This window comes from Poecilia mexicana, unplaced genomic scaffold, assembly GCF_051168715.1.
Source record: "Poecilia mexicana isolate PSO_F unplaced genomic scaffold, ASM5116871v1 scaffold_13, whole genome shotgun sequence".
Taxonomy (NCBI): domain Eukaryota; kingdom Metazoa; phylum Chordata; class Actinopteri; order Cyprinodontiformes; family Poeciliidae; genus Poecilia; species Poecilia mexicana.
In genome coordinates this window covers 26209496-26234950 of record NW_028263382.1, presented here as the reverse complement: position 1 = coordinate 26234950, position 25455 = coordinate 26209496, and the positions used below count along the sequence as shown (strand labels likewise).

Below are 25455 nucleotides of genomic sequence, written 5' to 3'. Positions count from 1 at the left end.
CTTTACAAGAGTAGAAGCATTCAGCTGACATTAGTAAACAAAATGATGGGTGTTGTGAGTGACTTTGAACAGATTTGGACAAACTCTCAGAAGAACTATAGGTAGATAATTTATTACATCCAATGTAACAAGCTATAACAAAGACATTACATACTGTCTGAACTATATCTGGGACAATTTTTTTGTTTTTGTTTTACTGTTTTATTGGGTTCTATGGGTATTTGTTGCTTTTAAAACGAGCAAGAAGCTAAATGCTCAAGTCACATTGAATATTTATGCGCCAGAGCAGAGACACTGCATGCAGTCTTGATTCAGACTACTCTGGTTGGTACCCATTTTTTTCTGACTGCTTAGTAAAGTTATTTTTTCCTTCCTAATGTTGGTTGGAATGATGGCGATAAAATAGGCTGTACTGCAAGTGCATCCGTTGTAGAATCGGACACATCATAAGTCTGTGTGCCTTAATCAAATAATATTCTGCAACAAAATAGCAAAAACAAAAACTGACAATGGAAAACTACATCTTAAGTGGATGTAAGCAAGGTAATTACCTTTGATAACTTTATAAAGAAATGATATGAGATAGTATACTGTAAAGGTAAGTTGGATTTTGTGTATTCTACTCAATGCGCTGTAAGCTTACTAAGAATTAATTTTTATATGACGTTTTATATATTGGGTTGTAATCTGAGATATTTTATACTTGTGTATAAAAGAATCTGAACCAAAACAAATGGTAGTAGGTTGCAAGACAAAGATTACAGAAAATAATATGCAATAAAAAAATACACATAAGATTTGAGAATTTCATTACAATTTACATTCATATTTGTGAAAGTACTGAACTAAAATGAAAAAAGAATTGATGGATTGCAAATATAAAATGGTTTATTTGCTGATGTAGGAAGAGTTGAAACTGCAATGTGTACACAAAAAGGCACACATTTACCCAGAACCACGCAATGAAATAATGTTCTATATTAATCTACTCATGACATACTTGTATGCAATACTGCAGTCTAGTTTTTTTTTTTTTGAAGCGGGTGTACTGTGACTTTCACTTGCTAGTCAAGTGGTTCTTGTCATTAAAAAGTTTAAGAATTACTGGTCCAATCGAGGGTTTGAAACTATAAAAATAGCAAACATTTAAGGAAAACCGAGATTTATATGTGAGATGGGGAAACCGGAAGTAAAGTTTTGGGTGGTTTTATGGGGCTTTGCTATGTCAAAACGGTTCTGATCACAAAATGGCAGGAAATGAACTCCCACTGGCGAGATCCTCATTGTATATCAGAGGAAAGAGTCCCGTTATTTGTCACACAATTTCAGAACCCTTCCGACAGCAAACGCGGGGAAGAGGTTACACAAAATAAAGGTCGCAAGCAAATGGAGAACGTTTGTTTTAGAAATATTGTATAAAATAGTTATATTATGGTGTATATTTGTTTAAATGTTTATGAAAAATATGTACAAATGTATCTGTTAAACGTGGCCCCTAAAGAAATGAGCTGCTGTGAACACTGTCAGGGTTATGTTTTATTCTGAAAATTTGAAAGCGGAAGTGTAGTATTTTACTAACTGAATAGTAATTCGACTCACTGTCGTTTGAGAAAGGGAAGAATAGAGGGCAGCTTGTAGTGAACAGCTGTAAAGGGTTCGGGGTAGTGTTTTTGAAATTATTTTGTTTATACAGCCTGCTTGTTTCCAAATAATTATCCTGGCGAAAGGTTGAACGGTGAAATGGAGGCGGACAGATCCGGCGGAGGACCAAACCCGAACTCCGGAGGCGGTGGCGGCGGAGGCAGTGGTACTAGCGGAGCGGGGCGCAACCCTAACGGGCCCAAAGCAGGACCGGGCCAGACGACATCGGGTGCCGGAGTCGGGCCAATGGCAGCGGCAGCCGGAGCCATCCCCGGGTCGTTCCTGCCTCGAGAGGCGCAGGACGGGGACTCGGGTATGACGCTTCCCGGGATCCTGCACTTCATCCAGTACGAGTGGGGACGCTTCCAGGCCGAGAAATACCGCTGGGAGGCTGAGAGGGACGAACTCAGGGTAATTTTATTTATTTACATAAAGCATGCGTTAGTTGGTTTTACACAAAAAACAGACTCAGGACGAAAAACAAGCAAAACAAACAAACAAGAAAACATCACAGCATTTTTAGCTTTGCTTTGTAGGTGTTCATGTGCCCTAAAATCAGTGTCAAAGAGACGGCATGCTAATGGGCTAACATATTGCACCGACAAGGATGCATTAATACTGTACAATAAAAGGAAGTGTACCACTTAATGTTCGCAATAATGAAAACAGCTACCACTCTTCTCCATAAGCGAAACAAACAAGGTTTTCATCTCACATTAATTCATGCTGGTTAAATGTATGTTGGCAAACAAAAACAAGCCGTCAAAATCGACGTAAACAGTTCTCGTCTGATTGTCTTCTTCTTACTTTGATATCTTTTTTTCAAAGACATGTCCTACCCACAGCTCTTTACATAGACTGTTTTTTGACATTCATGCGAAACTGAACCAAGAGGCCATTTTCTGATTTTTAAACACATTCTCATGTGGTTTCTCTGTTGTGGTTAGGAGGTCAGTGACATGCAGCTTTGAGGTGAAATCACTGCATTATTGAGTAATTCGTATTTGACTAAAAAGATTAAGAGAGAAAAAAACAAACCCAAAACTTAATTGAAATGCAGAATAGTTTTGTGTTTTAAATATTGTGTTTTGAAGGCGAATATAGATATTGTGAGATTCCCAGTATTTTAAATGATGACCTTTGATTTAAAAAAAAAGATCAGGTTATTGAAACTCTAAAAACAAGGATAATATGATCAAATGTGTTTTTGTATTTGAAACAGAAAAACAACACTCCTCTCTAATGCTGCTGAGAATACAATATTGTAGCATGTTCATTATTACAGAAGTAATAATCATTGGAATTCAAATGTACAGACTTAGGAAAATATTTTCAAACAGTACATATTTTATGTTTTTGTTGTCCTGTTCTATATATAGTAACGCAGCTAAACTTAGCTACTTAATTAGTTAGGCTATCTGCTTGGGAAGCCAGTCTGTAGTTAGCAGCTTAACAAACATGCTGCTTGTAGCTTACTATCTGTAGTTACCTTAATAAGGGTGACGTGTGGCACTCCACACAGTCTGTCTGTTTTGTATTTTTGTCCACAAGTAGAACAGTTTTAAGAGGTGGTATTTCTTTGCGTTTCATCCAGTTGCTGACCAGATGTATGTCAAAGCAACTGAATTTGTCATTTAAGTTAAAGCAAAACACCAGGAGTCTTCATTCAGGCGTAGCGCTCACTGACATCTCACTAAAAGCATGTTAAGCTGTAGGATACCGGTTACCATCTCATGCCCGCTTCCCATCCACACCATTACAGTCTGATATTATTTATTTATTTTGTGACTGGACATATTTCCAGACGGTTGAAATGTGATTGCGCTCTTTTTACTTATCACCAGAACACAACAACAAATTGGGTGTCCATAAAACCCGCAAAACCCCCGTCACTGACACTCTGATATTTCAGTTGAAGGACTTGGAGTTGTGGGAACAATGAGTTTTAAAACTATTTCTCTCTTATTCTTCAATACCAGTTAATTAGAAAATAATAGTTATTTGATGAATAGTGAAATACGATAGTTCAAGCTTTTTTCTTGGCAAAATGATTGATCAGGATGAGTTTTTTTGCAACAAAAGCTCCTTTCCACAGATGCTATTCCCTGATTCATAACAGTCCCGATGTACAGTAAAATGTATATCTGTGTGTGCGGTGGTGGCACTCAAAGTAAAGCCCGCCCGCCCTTTGAACTGGCGGACAAATAAATGACTCACTGGTGCGGGGGAAATTTTTTTTTTGTCGATATGCAATGATCTGCAGCTTACTAATGCGAGCGCAGGGCCTGCCTTTAGGTTGGACGTGTAGGCCTACGACTTTAAAGGTCATCGATCTGCGCGTGTAAAAGTGGCTTGGTGAACGTGTGAGTCAGTGGGAGAAAAATGCCCGTGAGCAAACCACGAGTCCCACGGTGATCCCAGTTGTTCAGATGCCAAGTTGCACAAGATAAATGTTTCTCTCCTGCATAGACGTAGGATTTTGCTTTAGTCTAAAAACTGCTCTTGTGAATAGTTGGAACAGCAACTGCTCTGCTTTATCTACTGTTTTATCTTACACTTACATTAAGACATGCCTCTTGTCTTCTTTGGAGTGTTTCTGCAGACATTTAATTTCTTTTGCTGTGGTACTCCTCCACTCTGTTTGGCCCCCTGACTCAAACCTATGTAGTTTATAAATAGGAACCCGATAAAATATGGATGAACAATAACAAACTGGCAGCGCTCGCTTCTTTTATGGGCACACGGAAGAGAAACCGAGAAGAGAAATCAGAAACGGGTCACCGCCACGTCCAGCAGGCCATTATAACTGGGTTTGCATGTAAGTATTTTGGAGCACATGATCTGGCTTCACAGGTACAATTAGCACAGTGACCTGAGCTGGAGGAGCGAAGGGGAACACTGCAGCGTGGTGCTGGAAAAAAATGACCTAGCTTACATTTTAACACCCACAGGCCTCTGGCTTTTGTTGCCAGCATGCTTGAAGAGCTCTCAACATGCCAGTTAGTTTGCCCGCTGGCTACATCCTGCACAATTAACAACACGCAGAACGCGTGTGAAGTATATTTAGCTTCGGTGATGTCTACACAAGACTGCTTGTGCACTTAATTTCAAGCTTTTATAATTGAATCACAAACATGTTCATAAAAATCAGGGGGCAACTAAAAAAAAACAAAAAAAACTTCAATGTTGGACAGAGAGTTGACACTTTTTGTGTGCATGGTGGGAGACTTTGTTGCGTCTTTGTAGCATGGCGTGTCTCTGCAAGACCGCCACACGTGTTCCCTCTGTGAGCGTGTTGTTCGTCTAAGAGGCCACCTGTGGTGTCCTGTCTGCGCTGACAGGCCGACAATTGACGTCTTCCCCGCCTCTCTGAACCAGGTGGGACGTTTCGGGTCAAACGTAGGACAAGCAGCAGAAGGGTGGTTGTTTACCTTTGTGTCTTGGAATAGTTTTTTTGACAGGGGGGGAAAAAGGAAAAAAGGTTTCTGTCAAATCACAGCACTGCTGCGATACATTGTTAGCCAGGCCACTTATGTGCAGACAGACTATTGGTTACCCACAAGGCATTACTTCCTGTTGACTGTGGGCTTTAGGGCCCCTGGGTACTGATCTCTAATTAATAGTTGCACTCTCTTAGCTTTGACACAAGCATGACATCTGTAGGCATTGCGATATTTCTAGCCATGCTTTCTTTCTTCTTGCATTTACTTTTTTCTGTTATTCAGTGCTGCAAAAAACGTATTTAGCTACACATTTTGTCATCTAAAAATATGATCCAAGAATACACCATAGCATTGCCCTTTGTTATACAGTTGCAGCTGCAAGTGACTTTTTGATAACTCTTCTTTGTTGAACAGTAGTTTGATTGAAGTCCTCATTTGACTAAAAATAATTTGACCTAAGTGCTTCCTGGCTGTTTGTTTAGGGTTGTTTTATTACTGGAAAGTTAACCTTTTCCCCAACCTCAAACTGTGTTTCTAGGATTGCCCATCTGTCTTCCCATCAGCCCCATTGGAGAGAAAACAAAATCCTCACAGAATGATGCTGCCATCTCCAAATCTCTTTTTACTTATCAGGTGACTCCTGGTTGCACTGGATTTTATTTAGGGGAATCAGATCAAAAGGGGGTGGATCCAAAGTTCATGGCACACTTTTCAGTCTTGTATCTGTAAGCTATTTGAAGACTATGTATCATTACTGTTCCACTTTGCAAAGCGCACCAGTTTGTGTTGGTCTGTCTTCTAAAGTCTCAATAGAATACGTTGACGTTTCTGGCTTTAATGCATCTAAATATGAGAAAGTTCAAGTAGTAAAAATCGTTTCTCCAGAAACTGCCTGAGATTTAATCTTTGTACTTTGTGAGCCTGTTTGACTTTATTATGTTTAATCACCACACACTTGTTTTATTCCTTCCTAGTCTCATTTTTTTTAACTCAGCCTGGAGGTCCTACCTTTTAGGATTTATTTCCCAAGTGACTCTGCATAAACACACTTTTTTCTCTACTCCAGCAGGCTCTGTCCCAGAAAATGTCTGTTGATCTACTTGTTTGCTTTTGGACTTTGTCTTTTTATTATTATTTTTTTAAGAGCAATGAGAATGGCTAAATCGATGGTCAGCAGGGACGGAAAGCTTGCCCTTTGACCCTTCTGTGTAGCTGGAGGACAAGGACTGACAGAACAGGTCAAACCTGTGTCGGCTCTCCAGGTGACGGTGTATTTTAGAAAGGTCAGCAGCAATGGGTCACACAGACGAAAACGCAGACACAAGAAAGAGAGATCAGATGACATGGCAGGTGCGCTCCCAGTAAAGTTCCCTTTGTGTTTGTTTTACTAAGATGACATCTGTACTGTAAGTCCCGTGTCACTAGCAAGGCCGTATCCTGTATACCGAGTTTTTATAAGCAAAACACTTTAATAATACATTTTGTAAAAGTGAGAAGGGATGTTAATCTGCTGCTTCAAAACAGTTGATGAATCATCTTTAGTAGCAGATCAATGAGTTGCTTTGTTTTGTGTTTGGTCCGATCAGCTCAGACACAAAGATTCTTGAACCTGCTCTTGTTGGCAAAAAGGTAGAAGTGATGGAAGCAAAAGAAAACCAGAAAGAAAACACCGATTCAGATTTTCATTCAAAGCTTAGATTTGAATGTAAACATTCAATTATTCATTATTCATTATTAGGCACATATTACATGTGCCTCTGACTTTATCACCTTGTTTTACCAGGAAGCTCTGATTGGTGATCAGCAGGTCAATACAGAAAAATCAGTTATTTATTTATTTTTTATTTACTAAATGTCAAACATTTGGTATTTATACATCAACATCTGTATGTACTTTGATTATTTTTATTTTTTTTAAATTGTGGTGCTTAAATTTGTGTTTAATAAAAATCAGATAAAGGTTTGGGGCATATCTTTAGATGCATAAGATAAGTAATCTAATAATTTCTTTATTTTCATGTTAAATTAAAATTTTACTCATCAAAGAACCTGAAGCACTCTTTTCTTTTATTATACTTTAAAAAAAAAAAAAAAAAAAAAAAAATCAAACTTGACATCTCAGACATGAAACCAAAAGTTAGTGGCATCTTGATTGTTACATCTAGAACTTTTTTAAACATTTGCATCACTCTGGGTATTTTAAAGTTTTATCTTTAAACTACAGCTAAACGTTTACATGTCTATACTTGTGATGCAGTGCTGTTTTGCTAATGTAATGAAATAAAAACGAACAAGGGCACCGATCACCGCTGCAGTGGGCAGCTACGCGGTTGAAGGTTGCGTCCTCCGGTGTGAAACAAGGAGCTCCGTGGTGTGATGCCTATCAGTGAATGAGGGCAGGTTGGGGCTTGTTTGTGTGCAAGTATGAGTAAAAAATGTGTGTCCTACTTTTTGTAGATGAAGGGGAAAGATTCCTGAGAGGCGAAAATGAGGAAATGCATTGTTGAATGGGATCATTTATAAGACAGGAACTTGACAGGCCCATATCTGTAGCTACTTGTCACAACAACAGTGTTTGGCATGGCTGCTGAGGACGATTTAAACCCGGCCTGGGATAATGTGGCGTGTGTGTGCCTTAACCTCCCCTCTTTTTGTGTTTTTGTTTTTGTTTTTCTGTTAGTTAATATACCGACGATGGGTTTGAGCAGAACTATTTTTAACACATTTCTGTCTACTTTTCTGATGTTTGCACCTTCATAACCAGGCCAGGACCCAGTCGAGCAGAACCTTAACTTGCATTTTAGTGCACTGTGAAAATCTAACAATGTGGCAAACATGGCCAGTTTGCTTCTACCATTGCAAAACCGAACATTGGATATGCTCTTAACTGCAACCAGGCATTATAAACCCACATAAATACTGTAAATATGTTCTCGCATTGTTGTCCATTCATGGTAAAACAGTTTCTTGCACAGACCCATCTGCTGTTCCGAGATTAGTTCAAATCTAAACCACACAAGCAAACATATCTCTGTTTTAGAGATTATACCTTCAGTATTCACGTCTGAACATTTTTTTTTCTCATCTCCAAAGCCCTTCGATTAGTCTATGAAACGACATTGCATTAATCAGGATTACTCAGCAGCAGCGAGGTTTACTTGGCAGATTATCTCGTGTTCCTCCTTAATCATGACACAGCCGTCTGCGTTGGTGTGAGCCCTCCTCGTAGATCTACATCTACTGTCTGGAGCAGGCCGAGCTTCTGCCCCATGAGGCGCCGGTTTTTAGACTGTTCTAGTTTTACAGAACCGAGTGTAGGAGGAGCCTCACAGACACAGACTGGGGCGAGCAGGGGAGAAATGGGCTGTAAAATAAGCTCTAGTTATGCTCTGATGCGACTTGGTACGGAAAGTTTCAGGGAGGAAATTTGCAATGCTCTTGCATAGCCTCTTGCTTGGATATGCTTAAAGTAGAACTGGGTTAGAGCTTTTTAACCTACTTGTAGTTGGAATCACATTTTTTTTAGGATGTTTTGGGGGGAAAGAGGGCAAGATTCGAGAAGTCTGATGTGATTCAGTGAACTCTGACCATGCACCTGCTCTAATCCTATCACGATTTTGTCCAGATTCCTTTAAAAAAAACAACAACAAAAAAACCAACTTCTTATCATTTTTCCTTCACAAATCTCCTTGTTTTGATAAATGGCCAGAATGGGCTGTGAAAAGAAAAGCCTTTCCTCAAGTTGGGAGTCCTATCAGCACCGAGGAAGGAAACGGACACAGGAAATGAGAAAGGAAGGATGTGTCTTACAAGAGAGCGTTTGAATTCAGCTGGACTGTTTCTTGTTTTTTCTCGTCTGCATCTGCGCACTCAGGCCTTCGCCAGCAGTGGTTTAAAAATAAGAGTCCTTTGACTTATGGCTCTGGATTTCAAGAAGTTGTGTTTTAAGTGCTTGCCACATCAAGACTTCCTTCTTCTTGCTACTTCCCTCCCCTGCTCATGATGGCGCTCATGTTTGTTTTCCAGGATGTGTTCTGTGTTGTTTATGGCCATATTTCTGTGTGTCAGGCTCAGGTGGCATTCCTGCAGGGGGAAAGGAAAGGCCAGGAGAACATGAAACAAGACCTAGTGAGGCGGATCAAAATGTTGGAGTATGCCCTCAAACAAGAAAGGTGAAGTACAAGACAGTAAAGTGATCTTTTTGTCCTCAGTAACCTTTACCAAAGGTTTTACATCCTGTAGATGTTGTGATCTAGTTAGGATGGACGTTTGTCTCCTTTAACGTTGATCTTGTGGGATTTCTTTTTTTTTTTGCTTCCAGGGCTAAGCACCAGAAGCTGAAATCTGGAAACGACCAGAGTCCTGGAGACAAGAAGCCTGAGATGGAGGCAGATCAGCGTATGTTTTAATTTTTTTTTTAATCCAGTTAGTTATGTGGATATATTACATGATCTACGTTGTGCTTTCATTTCCTTAGTTCCCAACGGACCAGCTGAGACCGACTCCGAGCCACCCAATCAAATGTCATGGAAAGAGGGTCGTCAACTACTACGCAAGTACGCCGCGCTTTTCACGTCGATGATTCAAGAACCTTTTTTTTCCAGGAGCCGTCCTGAGAGTTTTGCCCCTGTAACACAGGTACCTGGAGGAAGTCGGCTATTCAGACACCATCTTAGACATGCGCTCCAAACGTGTGCGCTCCCTGCTGGGGCGGAGCAGCCCGGAGGCCAACGGGCCCCCGTCGAGTGACGGCTGTCCGGAACCAGAACCCCGAGCGGCTGGAGACTCGTTGTTGGTCAGACAAATAGAAGAACAAATTAAAAAGTGAGACATTTTTACTGCTGCAACTTGGCGATCACAGTAGTGAGGTACTGAGAGTCCTAACCATGACTTTGGATGGCTCATAAAAAAGAGGTCAAAGCAGTATTTAAAATAAAGTTACAATAAAATACATTAACCTAGACAAAATCAAATCTGGCTTACTCATCATATCGCTGTCTTTTTAAGTTGTAGCTTAAAAAGTATCAAAAATATTCACTTTGTTTGAAATGAGTCTTAATATTCCTGATCTGATATCGGATATGGATCCTGTTGAAGGCATTTTGAAATTATGGTGACTAAAATGCATACTAAAATATGCAGGATTGAAAGTCTGAAAAATGTAGTGTAAACTTTTTATTTTAGCAGGAAAGAAGGAAAGTCGAGTATGAAAAATGTTAGATTTTTCCAGACTTTTTTCTTTCTTTCATTGATTAGTTTTCTTAAAACTATCCCAGCTCTTGGCTAATAATGCTTTACAAATGCAGTGATTTTATATTGATTTATATTAAAGTGAAAACTGTAATTTAATATTTGACCTGTCAATTTTGTTGGTTTTGATTTACTGGCTAAAATTAGCACTCATTCAGAAATATTAAAGGGGGCATTTATTATTCATCCACAGGGTTTAAAATACCAAAAAAAAAACAAAAAAACAGAGGTGAAACAGTAAACGTAAGGAATTTTTACAAAAATAGAAATAAACATACTGAAGTTCTGCTTTTGGTAAAGGCACAGTGTATTATATTCTTCAAGTTATATTTAGATATAGAGCTAATGTTTGACCAGACCCCACAAAAATGTACATTTGTGTAAAGAGCAAGTAGCCAAAAATGAGTTAAGACACACTACAGAGTAGATGGAAAAAATGTTTTAATTCCATTATTTTGCATGGAAACTTGAGGGTCAGGATGGATTTCCTTTGAATTGCGACGTAAAATGAAGCAAACGGTCACTAAGAGACCATCATAAGGACCTGAAAGAAAAAATATAAATATAAACTAATCGCAACATTAAAAATGCCGCGTAAACTCCAAATAAAATTGTTTTCACATAATTGTTTTATCTTTTCACAGTGTTGAGCTGTGTGAAAATGTTGCTCTCTGTACGTTTTAACAGGAACGCAGGCAAAGAAAGCTCCAAGGAGAGCGTCGGCAGCTCGGTGCTCGATAAGATCCCCTTCCTTCCCGGCTGCGAGGACGACGACGAAGAAGACAGTGACGAGGAAGACGACTTCCAAGGCATGACCACTGACTGCATCGACGGTCCGCGCAAAATCAAAAAGCCCCGTGTAAAGGTGAGCTCAGTGAGTTGAGCCTGATGAGTTGTCACAAACGACAAGCTGCTCGTCACGCCAACTGTATCTCTGTTTGCTTTTTACTTTTTTTCTGCTGTCCAGATAACTTCAGAGCCCATGACTACAGATCTGGACCCGGAGGACGAGGAGGATGAGGACGACTCAGAAGACGCCCTGAATGAATTTGACTTTCTGGGCTCGGGGGAGGATGGGGAGGGGGCGGGAGAGGCCCGGATCTCGGGCGATGGACGGGAGATAGGTACGCCGCTACAGTAGTTGTCAGCACTGCCAGGATCACTGCCGACTGTCTTCTCTGCCTCCACTCGCTCACCTTTTTACCTCCTACGTCCTGTTGTGTCTTTGGCATCTTTTCTCGTCAATAAAAACAGATCTCTTTTTTTCCCAACCGCCTGTCTCTCTGTCCTGTTTCACGATCTCTAGATCTGTGTGGCTGTCATCTTTGTCTTGTATATTGTGCAGCTTGAAAAGGTGATCACGCATGCTGCCTTCACTGGTCATGTGCTCACATTTCATTCCTTGAAACCATAAGTACACCATGTAGATGTTTCACCCATGAAAGTGGATGTAAAGTAGATTGAGGGTCTTATATGTATATTTAAGGTATGTAGTGCGTCTTCTTTTTTTTCCCGCTTTTCTTCTCCTTCCATTCGTTTCATCCGCTGGCCTCTCCGTCATTCCTCCGCCTCTCGGAACTGACTGGATGTTTTCTCTCTCCCTCTTCTCGCCGGGTTCAGAAAACCGCAGGAACAAGCTGCAAGGCATGATGTCGGACTTCCCACCCAAACCATCTCCGCCCCCGTCTGTATCGGGACAGGCTCGCTCCGGGGAAGGTGAGGGTTTTTTTTCTAATATGCTCATCAAAAAGAAGAAGAAAAAAAATCCACACCTGAGTTATTTCACCAGTGTACTCCCACACACACACGGTTGTAGCTTGGACACTGAAATTCAAGCTTAATTTGCTCAGTTTTAAAGCTTGTGTTAGAAGACTACGCCTACACCTGTAAATGTTATCTTTGGTACACTGTGTGGGAGTAATGCACCCAGAATAAAAGAGCACAGCTTTCTAAAGTTCTTCGCTGTGGAGAACTTGCAGCATGTTTTTTTTTTTTAAACAATGACGGGGGTAACATGCTTTTCCCCATTCGACCTGCAGGTGGTGCCCTTGGATTCTCCTCTGATGTCTTCATCATGGACGCCGTTGGAGGAGGCGACATGAACCTGGGTGAACTGGCGGATCTCACCGTCGCCAACGACAATGAACTCTCCATTGATGTAAATACACATCCCACCTGGTCGACCCTCTGTTCAGCACATAACTCAACAATAAGGTGGTGCCTCACTTTTATTTTGCGCCCCACCAGATGCAGGACAACAGAGAAGAGTTCAAGAAGACCTGGAATCCTCGCTTCACGCTGCGCAGCCACTTTGACGCCATCCGGGCGTTGACGTTCCACCCCAGCCAAGCTGTGCTGCTCACGGCGTCTGAGGACGGCACGCTAAAGCTGTGGAACCTCAACAAGGCCATGCACTCAAAAAAGTAAGAGAAGGAAATGCAGTGACTTGCAAAGGGCTGCACTTTACTGTGATTCTACGAGCTTTGTCGTGCTACATTGAGATTTTAAGAGATGTACCAAGCAAATGTGATGCATATTTATAAAGTGGAATATGAAGCATTTTGTTTTTCCATAAATGAAAGTTTGAATTATTTAGCTTTGTTTATTTAGCTCTTCTATAAAATCAGATTTGCTTAGTGCATGAGTAGCAGCTCCTCCAGAGTTCCCATGGACGTCTTCGCTCTATTACTGATAATGCTCTGTGGCTGGATTTACACTGGGATCAGGTTACACACAGGTGTTGGTTTATTTCTGAAGGCAGATTGTTAATTTACTCAGGAGAATTAGACTTAAAGACCCAAATTTCTTTTTCCACATTGTTTGCAAAAACGTTTGAGCACCATTTACCATCAGTTATACGTTCCTGTGATCTGTCACGTAAAATCCTAGTAGAATCACTGAAGTTTGAGGTTGTAGTATGACAAAATGTGAATAGGTTCAATATGTATAAATACTTTCTCAAGACGCCATGGGGGGAAGCAGAGACTTTGAGGTACAAAGCACATATAACAAGTTGTGTCCCTCTACAGGAACGCAGCTTTGGACGTTGAGCCCATCTACACCTTCAGGGCACACAGGTGAGTTCAGTGTCTGACGTGCAAAAATGAGTAACACTGTTTTTCCCCTGAAAACAAGCCACTGCCATCTGTCTGTGTTTTCGTAGCGGAGCCGTGCTGTCGCTGACCATGAGTGAGGACGGAGAGTCCTGCTACAGCGGCGGTCTGGACGGAAGCGTCAGATGTTGGAAGATGCCCGACCTCAACGTAGACCCTTACGATAACTACGGTGAGACGTCGCGGTTTGCTCAGCTTCATGGGACTCCGTTGGCCAATAAAGCACATCCCTACGCTGTGTTTTGATTTTTCACATCTGCATAAGCATGGTGAAAAGCGGAACGTGAATCTGAAATACAGTGTTGAGTTTCGAGGCTTTATTGCTTAACCCATCATCTGTATTGTGCACAAAAGGTCAGAATGTTATAAAAGCTGCAAGAATTTTGAGCATTTTGAAATTAGAAGTTTGTACGTTAATGGAGATATTTAAAAATTAGGGAGCAAATTAAATTAAAAGGAATTGTCTTAGAGACTACAAACTGCTTTTTTTGTAAGTAGCAAAAACCTGCCACCTGCTGTCCATTTAGGAGAATGAAGCGTTAGTGTGAACTACATTGTTGTTCACGTTGTATATAAATTATGGGCTGACCAGCAGTCTGTGGCTGAAGCATAAAGTCCCAACGCTGTGAAGGAGAGAAGTGCTCACAGAAATTTTATTTTTGGAAAGTTATTAAATAATGTTAAAAATAAAACAGATAACTTTTCAACTTCTATAATTGACAGTGGATTATTATTTATAAGATTAATTAACAAAACTAAATCTAGGGAGAAAAAAAATCTTCATGTTGAATTTCATTTAGTTCTCCTTTGCTGCCTCATGCACTATTTTACACATGCATCCAACATCTACCCTGTTTACGCTCACATTTCAAAAATGACCTAAAACATAGTTTTCGAAATCTTAAAATTTGCCACTATCCTCACGTCAAGTATGCGTTTTAAGTCTTAATAAGCTGCGGCTCTCCCTTCAGATCCTGGCATTCAGAGCAGCGTGCTGGACGGCCACGAGGACAGCGTTTGGGGTCTGACGTATTCGTCGGTTCACCATCGTCTCGCTTCCTGCTCGGCTGACGGCACGATTCGCCTCTGGGACCCTCAGAACTCGTCTCCCTGCATGTCCGTCTTCAACAAGGAGAGAGGTAGAGATCGGCTTATGGAGGCTGAAGAGAGTCGAAGAGAGTCGAGCAACGTAAAAAGCAGCAAACTGCTTTTATTTTTAAAGCACGTAACAAGTAATGTTAACGGGTAACCATAAATGGTGTTGTTGTGGGTTTGTTTTCTGCCACAAGACGAGGGGAAGTAGAATGGGTTTAGCTGACAAAGCAACAACAAAACATTGCAAAATTGTTTCTTAAAGGAGCAGAAAACTACTGATTTGTTCTAAAAAGTAGCATTCCTTGAGGTTTGTTATGATGTCTTGCCATATTTATTTCATTTCAAAAGTGTAAAGTAGTATATTTTGAAACCGTATTACACTGTGGGCTCTGTTTCAAGTTTTCCTTAATCTTAATCTGGATGGACAAGGCTTACTGCAAGAGAAAAACCCAAATTTTGTTTCTCAGAAAACCAGCACTGTTTCCTGTGTACTTTTTCATTCCTCTTAATTTCCCCACTGTGTATTTTTTGTGTGGTTTTATTTTTTTTTGAAAATATCGTCTTACCTGTATTTTCAGAGCACGGAACCCCGACTTCTGTGGCCTTTGTGACCACTGACCCCAACCAGGTGGTGGTGTCGTTCGACAGCGGAGAGACGCTGCTCTACGACCTCAACACGGAGCAGAGCGTCACCGCGCTAGAGACGCAAACGAAAGACGGTACGCTCGGAGGATCTGTGTCCCTAACTTGTCACCATAAGCAACCTTTTCCTGCTGCCTCAAGAACAAACAATTAGCTAAATACCATTTGAACGTACGTTTTCCTTGCAGGCAGTGAACTAATCAATCGTGTCGTCAGTCACCCGAATGAACCCGTTTCCATTACTGCACACGAGAATCGCACCATACGCTTCATGGACAACAAGACTGGTACCTGCTTGATATCTTCTGTCGTTGCTCCCTGAGTACAACCTAAATCTTCTGGAGACGAAGATTAATCCCAGTTTGCTGATGTGTTTGTGCAGGTAAAGTTGTCCACTCCATGGTGGCTCACTTGGATGCTGTCACATGCCTCACTACGGACCCTAAAGGCACTTACCTCATCTCTGGAAGTAAGTATTGTCCAACTTGACTTATCGAGATCTTGACTGAAGAAACAATGCTCAAGATCGTTTCTAATCACCAGCCCATTTTATCACTGATAACCAGTTATTATTCCCACTCAAAATGTCTTTAACGATGATTTAGAATGAAGGTAACGAGATGGATTATTTTATTTCCTCTGGGGAAATAAAATAATCGGCGTTGCATGAAACAATAGCGAGACCTGAACACACATCCCCACCTTTCACCTGCCCTTTACCTCTCGCAGGCCACGACTGCTCGGTGCGTCTGTGGATGCTGGACAACAGGACGTGCGTGCAGGAAATCACCGCCCACAGGAAGAAGCACGACGAGGCCATTCACGACGTGGCCTTCCACCCGTCCCAGCCCTTCATCGCCAGCGCTGGCGCAGACGCACTCGCCAAGATTTTTGTGTGAATCCACTGTTGCCATTTTGGTAAGATGGAAGATGTCAACATAACAGTAAAGCAACAAAGCTGCTGTATATCATGTATATTTTCCAAAATGTTTACAGAGAAAGCTGGAGAAGACCTTGCGATCCAGATTTGGGGCTGCTTAGCTTTGGTGTAGCTTTGATAATTGACATAAAAATAAAAAAAAATCACTAGAAACCCACCACACTTTATAAAAAGCTTTATTGCTGGTATAAATGGTGTTTGTCTTTTTTCTATGTTGATTTAAATAATGCATATAAATAGTGGCAAAGATTTTTCGTGTGAAAATAATCTGATATTTTGTAAGATTTTTAACATTATTTAATCTCTTTTTTTGTTGAGGATTTATAACTGTTGACATAACATATGTACTAAAACATTTTTCAGATTACATTCAATATGAGGTTAAGGTTGAGAATGTCTAATTTTATGTATTTATGTCAGGATTTAGAAACTAAAGCTTTGTTCTAAAGAGCCCTCTGTTCCTCACTTGTGAATGTTAGAGGGTTTTTACAGGGTACGCTTTATAATTAATGTCCTCAAAATTCCTAAATATTACTTACTAAAACGTGTAAAAGCTCCAATTTTACTCTAAGCTACAAATTATTGAATAATGGCTCTTACAGGTCACATTTTCTTGCTTGTTTTGCTGTTCAGAAACCAAAAATGACTGAGAGCCGTGTTATCTGCAAGTTCCACTGTTTATGTGAATTAGATCCATGTAGATGCAGTTCGGGGGGAAGCAAATGGCCGTAAAGAGGCGGCAGATAACAGCTGGGAGGCACAAAGGGTTCCAATAAAGTAACTTATTATGTAATCCAGCAGCCACTTTACTTTAGCAGACATGAGCTCAGTTACTGCAGAAACTGTTGGCAACACTTCATTTACTTCTAAGACTTTCAGCAAGGTTTGCATGTTGTAGAAAAGCCTCTGTGATCTCCTTGTGGTACGCATGAGGAGAGAGTTAGTCACCCAGCAGGATGTTGTAAAGTTGTTGTTGTTGCCACAGAAACAATGGCAAGATTGTTTGCCTGCACTTACAGCGCCTTTCAGCTCTTGATGCAGATTTACGATGGCTTTCGTTTCTCTGTGCACCATCAAAGCTGCTTGCATACAGGCGCAGCTCAACAAATTAAAGTATCGTCACCTGTAATTAACTTTTTATAAACAGTTCGAAAAGAAAAACATATTTTATAGATTCCTTACACAGAAAACGTATTAAAAAAAAAAATATATATATATATATATATATATATATATTTTTTTTTTTTTTTTTTGTGGCTTAATTACTGGTGGCAAACTTTTGCACATCTGTTCTCCTTTAAATCGGAAAGTTATTGATCAAGTTATGCTTTTCATTACTTGCTCTGGTTGGGTTTAAAATAATTTGACTAATCACAAGTACAAAGCTGCTGCTGCATTTAAAAACCAGATTTAAGCCAATAATTGGCATTAGTCAATTATTGGCCACTTACGCAGGCATTGTTAATTGCCAATTCCAGCATGAAAATGAAATCAGCCTCCCCTCTAAGCAAGAAGTGCTCAGAAATTTCATTTTAACTGGGCGTTGTTTGGATCACACTTTTTCCTTCCACTTAATTTACAAGAAATGTGCTTGGAACCGTCCTCCTTTGAACAGACAGCTTGTTTAGCGGCTTCCTTATTCTGCAGAATGTCAGTGACTGCTTTTATTGTTTTCGATCAGTCAATAAAGTTTATTTGTTTAGCAATAAATAAATGGAAGGTTGGACATTGGCATGTAATTCTGCAGTAGTGTTTTGTCCAGATTGTTCTTTTTGTTTACCTCGGTTGTTTTGATTACTGCTGTTATTAAAGCAGCAGTTATCAAAACACCTGATGAGGAGGGATGAGTTTATGATTTGAATCAGATCAGATACAATGACAGGCAGGATTTGTGGGTATTTTTATATCTGTACAACTGGCAGAATTGCTTAATTGACTTATAATTTCTTCTAAGCTTTTATAGTTGAGTAGTTGAAATTGAGTCAGTTTTTTTTTGTATTTGTTGTGTTTTGGGCACAGGATTGATCTTAATCTGACAAACTGGTTGTTAGGATTTTATGATAAGTAACTCATAGTCATTCAGTTTCACAGAGGAAAGCGATACATAATTATGTGTTTTGTGAATTTCCACTTTTTGCACTGGATTACTGAAATAAACTTTAGTTTGCTAAAAAGCATCCGTATGCTCCGAGTATGAAAACTGTTGGCATTGAAAAAATGTTTCTGAAAATGTGTCTTTGCTCTTTGTGTTTTATGGTCCCTAATCCCGTCTTTCTTTTTCTGTCTCTTCAGCGTCCTGCAACCGCAACTGGGCAAAAAGATGCTGAAGATGACAGCGGACGAATTTCTCTCTCTCTTTTCTTCTCTCTTTCTCTCTCTATCACACACACGTAAACACGTCCAACTGTCCTGCAGCCCACTGGCTGGGTCATCACCACAGGACATCAACCCCTCCCTCCGTCCCCTCTTCTGCCCCTCACAGTTCTCTGATGCCTCAGTGACTTCTTGTAATACTAATCATATCTTGTACTGCTTTTTTACAACTTAAAAAGTTATGGCTGCTCTGTTTTCAAGTAATCATATTTAAAAAAAAAAAAAAATCACTTTTCTACACTACACTCTCCAGCTTGTTTTCGCCCTCTCTCCATTCTGCCTGTGTTTATTAAGACGCACCTTGTCGTGTACGTTTATGCGCTCTCGCTGCTGACACACTACCCACACTTCACTGACAGGTCTGTGCCGTCGCCTGTCCTTTCTGATCTTCGGTTTGAATTTATGAGCAAAGTGTTTCTGGCAGACAAACAACAGGGTCCAGAAGAAACACCCGATCCAGGCTCTGCTTTGGAAATGATCTCACATTCCAAAGGATCCATGCAGGTTGTGTTTGTTCGGTTCCACGTTTTGGATAGGAGAATGTTTTACCTCGGTTGTGTGTGATATCAGGAGACACTAAGCAGTAAACAAATAGCTTTACTTTTAAATATCTTATCACTTCATCTCGTTTCATTCCTCCGTGTGGCGTCCCGTGATTCTGCGTCTTCTCCTGTGGGTTGCTGTTTAAAGGCAAAAAAAATAAAAATAAAAAACCGCCCCTGAAACAACAGATACCCACAGTCATGATCCATTTCAAACTGATGCTCTCACACTACATTACACGGCTGAAGATAGAGATTATAGGACCCCAGCTGAAATCAGTAGGCTGTAAAGGTGTGAGCCTGGCCCTTGCGCTCTCGGCAAATGGCACAGATGCTGCCGTTTGGTGCTTTTTACTGTACAGTGGAGTGTGTGTGCGTGTGCGTTGTGTGTTTGTGAATGCACTATTTAAACCATGGTGCTACAAAAAGACCTCGTCAGTCTTGAGTCAGAATCAGGGACCTGTTTATCGTGTTTCGGTGTGATTGTCGGCACTTTTTTTAATCCGCTTCGGTTGTGTCATTTCATTAGCCGTGGCTACGTTTCAGAATTAGCCGTCGCTGTTAATGTTTTGATTGAGGAATGTGAAGAGTTGTGATTGTTTCAGGGTGTGCAGGTCTGATCCTGAGAGGGTCATTTTGAGCTTTCAGAAGAGCTTCATGAAGGCGGTGCCAGTTTCTGGGGGTGGTGGGGGGTTATGGGTTGTTTTGTTGCTGGTTTTTAATATTTTAGAAACACCAGAACTCATTCAGCTTTCTGCTGAAGATAAAAGATGGGTTCCTTCTTCCTCCAGAGGCATCCGAGGGAAAATGTTGACTTCTGGTTAAAAGTTTGCAAACACTCAGCAAAATTATCATTTTCTTTTGTGAGCTTTTAATGGTTTTTTAAATTAAAAAAAAAACTATTTTAGGATAACTTTAAAAAAAAACAGGTTTGGGGGCACAAGTTTGCATTTATTGTGGATTTTTTTTTTAACCATACATGATCAAAACAACACAGATAGACTCAAAAACTAAAGTATTGGTAATTGTCCCTTAATAAATAACACTTTGACCACAAGCATTTTGCAGTCTATTTCGACTTTCATTGGACTGCATGTCGGTTGGTTTCCTGCCATAGACTTGGATTTTAAGCATATCTTATATATTTTCAGTACTGTTGAGATGAGGGCCTTTTCAAAAATTTAATATTTACCGGCGTTAAAAAAAAAAAAAAAAAATATATATATATATATATATATATATATATATATATAGTGAAGTTTGAGAAAAGCCACAATGAATTTAAATTTGTGTTCCTGCTTTCTCTTTTCTAATTCATTGAAGTTTTATCTTGTATTATGGGTCAGCCCAAGTGAAGAATGGTTGAAATAAGTCTTTAAAAGTCCAGCACAAATATGCTGATGCGTGTAAAACTCTGAACTAAACATTCTTCTTGGGGGGGGGGGGGGAAGTATTGATGTAAAAAAAAAAAAGAAAAGTGTGGGTGTTATTCGACGCTGGTGACACCTGGTATGTCTCGCTGACTTGTTGTTTTGAACGTAACCCAGCGATCCCCTGGGTTTAAACAGTTCCTCTGAAACTCCTCACATCTGTCTCTTCCTTCGCTGCGTTTATACAAATCTCTGCAAATCATCATCTGGTTCTGAATGTGCACAATCTGTCGGCATACGACAATGTTTTCGGCGCGAGGAGCCGCAACCGCGTCGGGTTTAAACTAGCTAAACTAAGATGTTGACAAACGAGGAGAAGATGGAGAACACATGCACTAAAATAGAGATGTGGAATCATTGCTGGGTCTTTCACCACATTTAGATAATCCGGATGTCTTGTGGATTATCTAACATCCGGTAAATAAAGTCCTCCGGATTAGATTAGATATGGATATCTAAAAACAAACATATTTATCAGGTTTAGGTGAAATTAGCCTTTTCCCAAGCAGCCCTCAGTTCAAGACCCATAAAACTTGATATACAGGGTCACAAAATGTTTTTTTTTCTTTTGCAATGCTAGAATTAATTATAAATCTGTATATTTTTTGTCCAAACAGGGTGTTGTATAAATGTGTGAGATTAGACAACATGTCACTGCTGTTAGTTTGACATAAATCTGAAAAAAGAAGAAAAAAAAAAGATATGCCCCACAGCAGGTCATAATGTTCTGTTCCTATACTTAACTATTTACTTCCACCTTGCACTACATCTGAAAGTGAATGCTTAGTTTAGAAATGAGCAGATGGGGGTGCAGGAAGGTTTGGCAGGTGGCTCCGTCGCCTGAACTGAGACCTCCGTCCCTGAGTTGTTCCCTCTCTCCTCTCTGAGGGGGGTGAAGACAAATCAGTGACACATTTAGAAAAGAAACCGGAAACAGGCTGTAGACGATGAGTAGATTCACCCATTATGTGCTGTAAATGTCGATCATTTCATTGTTTTTCTTTATTGCATTTCATTTAAAAAAAATGAATATGATTAAGATTTAAAAATACTGTAGTATCAGAAGAGAGTCGTTTTTGCTACACATAGGACATACTTGTGAATGATGAGGCTGATGTAAAACTTGTAAAAAAAATAAAATAAAAAAATGGCAAAACAGTTAAAAAGCAAAAGAAAAATGCTGAAAATAATGTTGGGGAGGGGGGAAATAATCTGTTACCAGTCAGAGGCCAAGGTAAAGGACTCTCATTTCTTTGTGTTTTTATTTTTTTATTAGCAACTTATCACTGTGTGATATTTTGTACATCATATAAAGCTGTATTCCAACAATTTCCTCTAACTACAAGGGATAAGAGACCTGCTTTTTATTGATTTTGTCTTATATATTTTTTAACTGCATTCTGGCTTGTATCAAATGACTCTTTTTGTTTACAGGGGTCGCCTGTTGTATGTCATTAAGGAAGAAAAGATGAAAAATTAAAATTTTGTACAGTGAAATAAGAACAGTCTCTGCGTGTTACACAGAAGGTTATGTTGACGTTGATGTTTTACAACGGAGAGCGGTGATCAGAAATTAACCTGGATTTCTGCAGGGTATTAAAACATTTTTTTATTGCTGCTTGTATTCATTAATTTAATTTTACATTCTGATAAAAAAAAAAAAGTTTGGCTACACTTATTTCTTGAACCATTACTGAGAAAAATGAGAAAACTCAAAAGAATCCATGTGAGAACTACAAAGAAACCTAGATTTATAGTCCTTCTGCAGACATTTATAAACAAAAGAAAGTTCCAAGATGATCAAGTTATTCATTTCTCTCGTTACTTTTCCAAAGCATGAAACCAAACTCAAAACTGGTTCAGATGTCAAGAGACAATCCAGGAACGGCCGAGGCTCGAGCCTGACATGAACAGCCATGGCGTTTGCATGGACTGAAAGTGCAGCTAAAGGGTAAAAAAAAAAAAAAGAGTGAAAGGAACTAAAACGTGTGAATAAATAGGTTCTGGTGAGCACCTAAAAATGAAAATGAGACTTGAGAAAACCATTGTTCACCGTCATGTATCACGGATGGAGTCTTACAGAAGGACCAGCTCCCATTTCTTTAATCTCAGCTGTACAGCTGAGCAGCTGAAAACAATAAAACATGTTTAGCCGTGGGTGAAGTGAATTAATGTTAATTTATTACTTTAATAACTCCAAGAATGGCTTTCCCAAGGCACTTACCTCAAAACTATTACAGGAAAGTCAAGGACTAGTTGTTACTGAGTCCATTCCTGGAAACCAACATAAGAAGTCTAACAAGTTTTTTTTTTCTTTCGTTTGATTTTTTTGTTTTTCCAAGAAGAGTAATCAAGTATCCAGCTAGAATCACATCAGAAACTGGTTAATGGCTTAAAAAAGCACGCAACCGGAGAAAAACATGCTAAGGCGCATTTAATACACGTTTAAGAACGCATCTGCATGCTGTCAACAACTAGTCACAATTTAGCTCCACATGCTCATTCCTACCTGATGTTAGCAACGTGCACAGACGGACATAATCACGTCTTATATATGTGGCTTAAATGTTTACATATATCCTCCAACCGCACGAAACGGTGCCCTCTAGTGGTGAACGGAAGAAGTAGTACATGATCACATGCAGCAGCTGTCACTTTGAAGTCTTCTATCGCAAAACCACCTAAACAGCATTTTGTTTGGTTTCACTTTTCTTACTAGAACTGAAAGCTTGAGCACGGGAACAATGTTACAGATTAAACAAGTGGCTCTGAGAGGGAAAACATGTTGCTGTTTTCAACACCTGATGCTTTTCCAAATTACAAAACTTCTGGTAGATGATTAGATAACCACCGAGTAGCCGTCGCCATGGTGATAACTGCTCACCAAGCCTCGTTTCTGTTCCGTTCTGTTTACAACAAGCCATCGTCTCCCGGCGTTCCCTGCCCACTGAGATTGTTCTAATGAAATTTGATAACAAATTAGGATGTAAACAACTCTGCAAGCAGGCGTGGTTTTCTGCCTGCTGCGGTCTGCGAAAGGTGCGTCTGATCAACAGAAGAGAAAGACGACGTCACAGAGGTGGAAGAGGCGCGGGAGCGCAACTTTGCGGAGGGACGGAAAGTGGCTATTGGAAGTTGGGAGCAGGATGAGGAAGTGATGGGGAGGGTGTTTGGTGCACGGAGCTGCCCCCTCGCCTCAGGCGGTGTAAGAGGATCTGTGCTGACCTCGTCTGAGGGACGGAGCAAGCCAAATAACCCTAAACCGTGGAAGGAGAGAAAAGAGGAAAGGGAGGGGAAGGAGGGGAAATGTTGAGAGTTTAGAGTCAGAAGGTGGAACTTACTGGAAGTTTATTGGCTTCAGGTGGTGTCAGTCACGTTACTTCCTCCTTTGCTGTGGTGAGAGGGCAGGAGGAAGGGTAGGAGGGAGGTACCCTCACATCAGCCAGCTCCGTCTCTCTGCTTTTCTCGCACAAAAAGAAGCCTGCACTTGGGTTTGAAAGTGAAACAGGGCAAGACTTGTAAAAAGGAGTGCAGCCTCTTGGCCTTTTTCATTCTCACGGTTTCCTGTTCAAGGAAGCCATTTTGTTACCCAGCCCTGGAGCAGATCACTTGTACAAAGTTTGCCATTGTTTTTTCTCGCTCCCCTGCTCTGGCCCACGGCTGGGGGAGTTTCACGGCTGGCTTTGGACTTTCTACTCTGCAGAGCAACATCTTTGGAGCGAGCTGAGCCGAAGGAGGAAGGTGGAGGTGGAACAACAGCAATGGTGGGAGGGGGGGGCAGATCTTTCTCCCTTTCGGTGCGTCTTTTTCTCATGCCTGTCATGCTTGAAGAATGACAGAAGTCAGACGACGTGAAGCGAGCGCCTGAAAGGACGTGAAGCTGCTTCCTGGATAAGAATTTCTTCCTCGCTCCTCTGGAGGGAGGCAGACCAACGACTCAGGGGGGAACAGGGACTCTCTGCTCAGTGTGTGGACACCCATATTCCCTCTCTCCCAACAGGACAGTTTGAATGAGTGTGGCTTTTCGCAGAACCCCCTCCACTTCGCCAGGGTGTGTGCTTGTCTCTGTGTATGCTTAGAGGTTCACGGGGAGAGCCAGTGGACTCTGAATGGCTAACGCGAGCCCCTGCATGCCCTCAGGGGCAATGTCCCAGGTCTTCTTCCCCCCAGCAGGGGCCTCCCCACCCGGCTCAGCAGTGATGCAGACGGGACCCCCCATATCCATGCCCTCTATGCCTCCTCAGGCTCCTTTTCCAATGGTGGACCCGACAGCAGGACACGTTGGGATGACGATGCCCTCAATGATCTGCAATCCAGACGGGGTGTCCTTCATCATCCAAATTGGCCTGACCAGGGAATCCGTCCTGCTGCCCCAGACTGCCGACCTGGCGTATGTGAAGCAGGTGGCCTGCTCCATTGTTGACACCAAGGTAAGACATGGGAACACCGGAGAGGGGAAGTTTGCATGTGAAACGAGTGATTCTTGAGTGATTCTTTTTTCTTTTCTTTTTTTCACTGTCATTTTTGAAATAACAAAAAAGTAAAGATATGTACAAAAGTCTGAATAATGGTAGAAATTCAAACATTTCTTCTGCAAGGAAGAAAGCTTTGCATCTGCAGAGGGTTTGCGAAGCAGGCAGAGCGGGCGTTTGATGGGTTTCGTCCAGCTGTTTACCCATGGGGCCACACATGTGCTGCACAGGAAGTCGCTGTTTATAGGAACACAGCAAAATCACTTGTGACCTTTATGTAAACTGCCTCCTCATTACAAAAAATGATCTGCAGGTGCTTCTCAATACATTAGAATATCGTCAAAGGTTATTCTACGTCAGTAATTATATTAAAAAAAAACTTGATATTATTTTTATGAGAGCATTTCACTTTAGGATTTTGAATACAAAAATATCCCATTGAATAAACACAACATGTCCATGTACTGTGCAGTAAATGCATTGGCCACCTGGTTGGGGTCTCTTTTGCAGGAAT

General features: G+C 40.7%; 2 protein-coding genes across 2 annotated transcripts in view; both read left to right on the top strand.

Moving 5' to 3' along the window:
• Window positions 1-1583: 1583 nt before the first annotated feature.
• Window positions 1584-22147, top strand: strn4 (striatin, calmodulin binding protein 4). Its single transcript, XM_015013732.2, has 18 exons — window positions 1584-2052; window positions 9153-9256; window positions 9406-9482; window positions 9562-9640; window positions 9723-9908; window positions 11022-11199; window positions 11302-11458; window positions 11955-12050; window positions 12374-12492; window positions 12582-12757; window positions 13364-13411; window positions 13498-13619; window positions 14419-14586; window positions 15121-15261; window positions 15373-15471; window positions 15567-15653; window positions 15914-16102; window positions 18417-22147. The coding sequence occupies exons 1-17, from the start codon at window positions 1741-1743 to the stop codon at window positions 16081-16083; spliced, it is 2319 nt and encodes a 772-aa protein (XP_014869218.1). The 5' UTR covers window positions 1584-1740; the 3' UTR covers window positions 16084-16102; window positions 18417-22147.
• Window positions 22148-23521: 1374 nt separating this feature from the next.
• Window positions 23522-25455, top strand: part of prkd2 (protein kinase D2) — a 44001-nt gene continuing 42067 nt past the window's right edge. Inside the window, exon 1 of the mRNA XM_015013712.2 lies at window positions 23522-24899. Within this exon, the coding sequence (XP_014869198.1) occupies window positions 24579-24899 (321 nt within the window). The 5' untranslated portion in view covers window positions 23522-24578. The remainder of the gene's footprint in view (window positions 24900-25455) is intronic.

Coding starts and splice junctions, on each gene's coding strand:
- strn4 (XM_015013732.2), top strand. CDS start 1,741: ATGGAGGCGGACAGATCCGGCGGAGGACCAAACCCGAACTCCGGAGGC. Junction 12,758..13,363: donor AAGGCCATGCACTCAAAAAA/GTAAGAGAAGGA, acceptor GTCCCTCTACAG/GAACGCAGCTTTGGACGTTG. Junction 15,472..15,566: donor CTTCATGGACAACAAGACTG/GTACCTGCTTGA, acceptor GTGTTTGTGCAG/GTAAAGTTGTCCACTCCATG.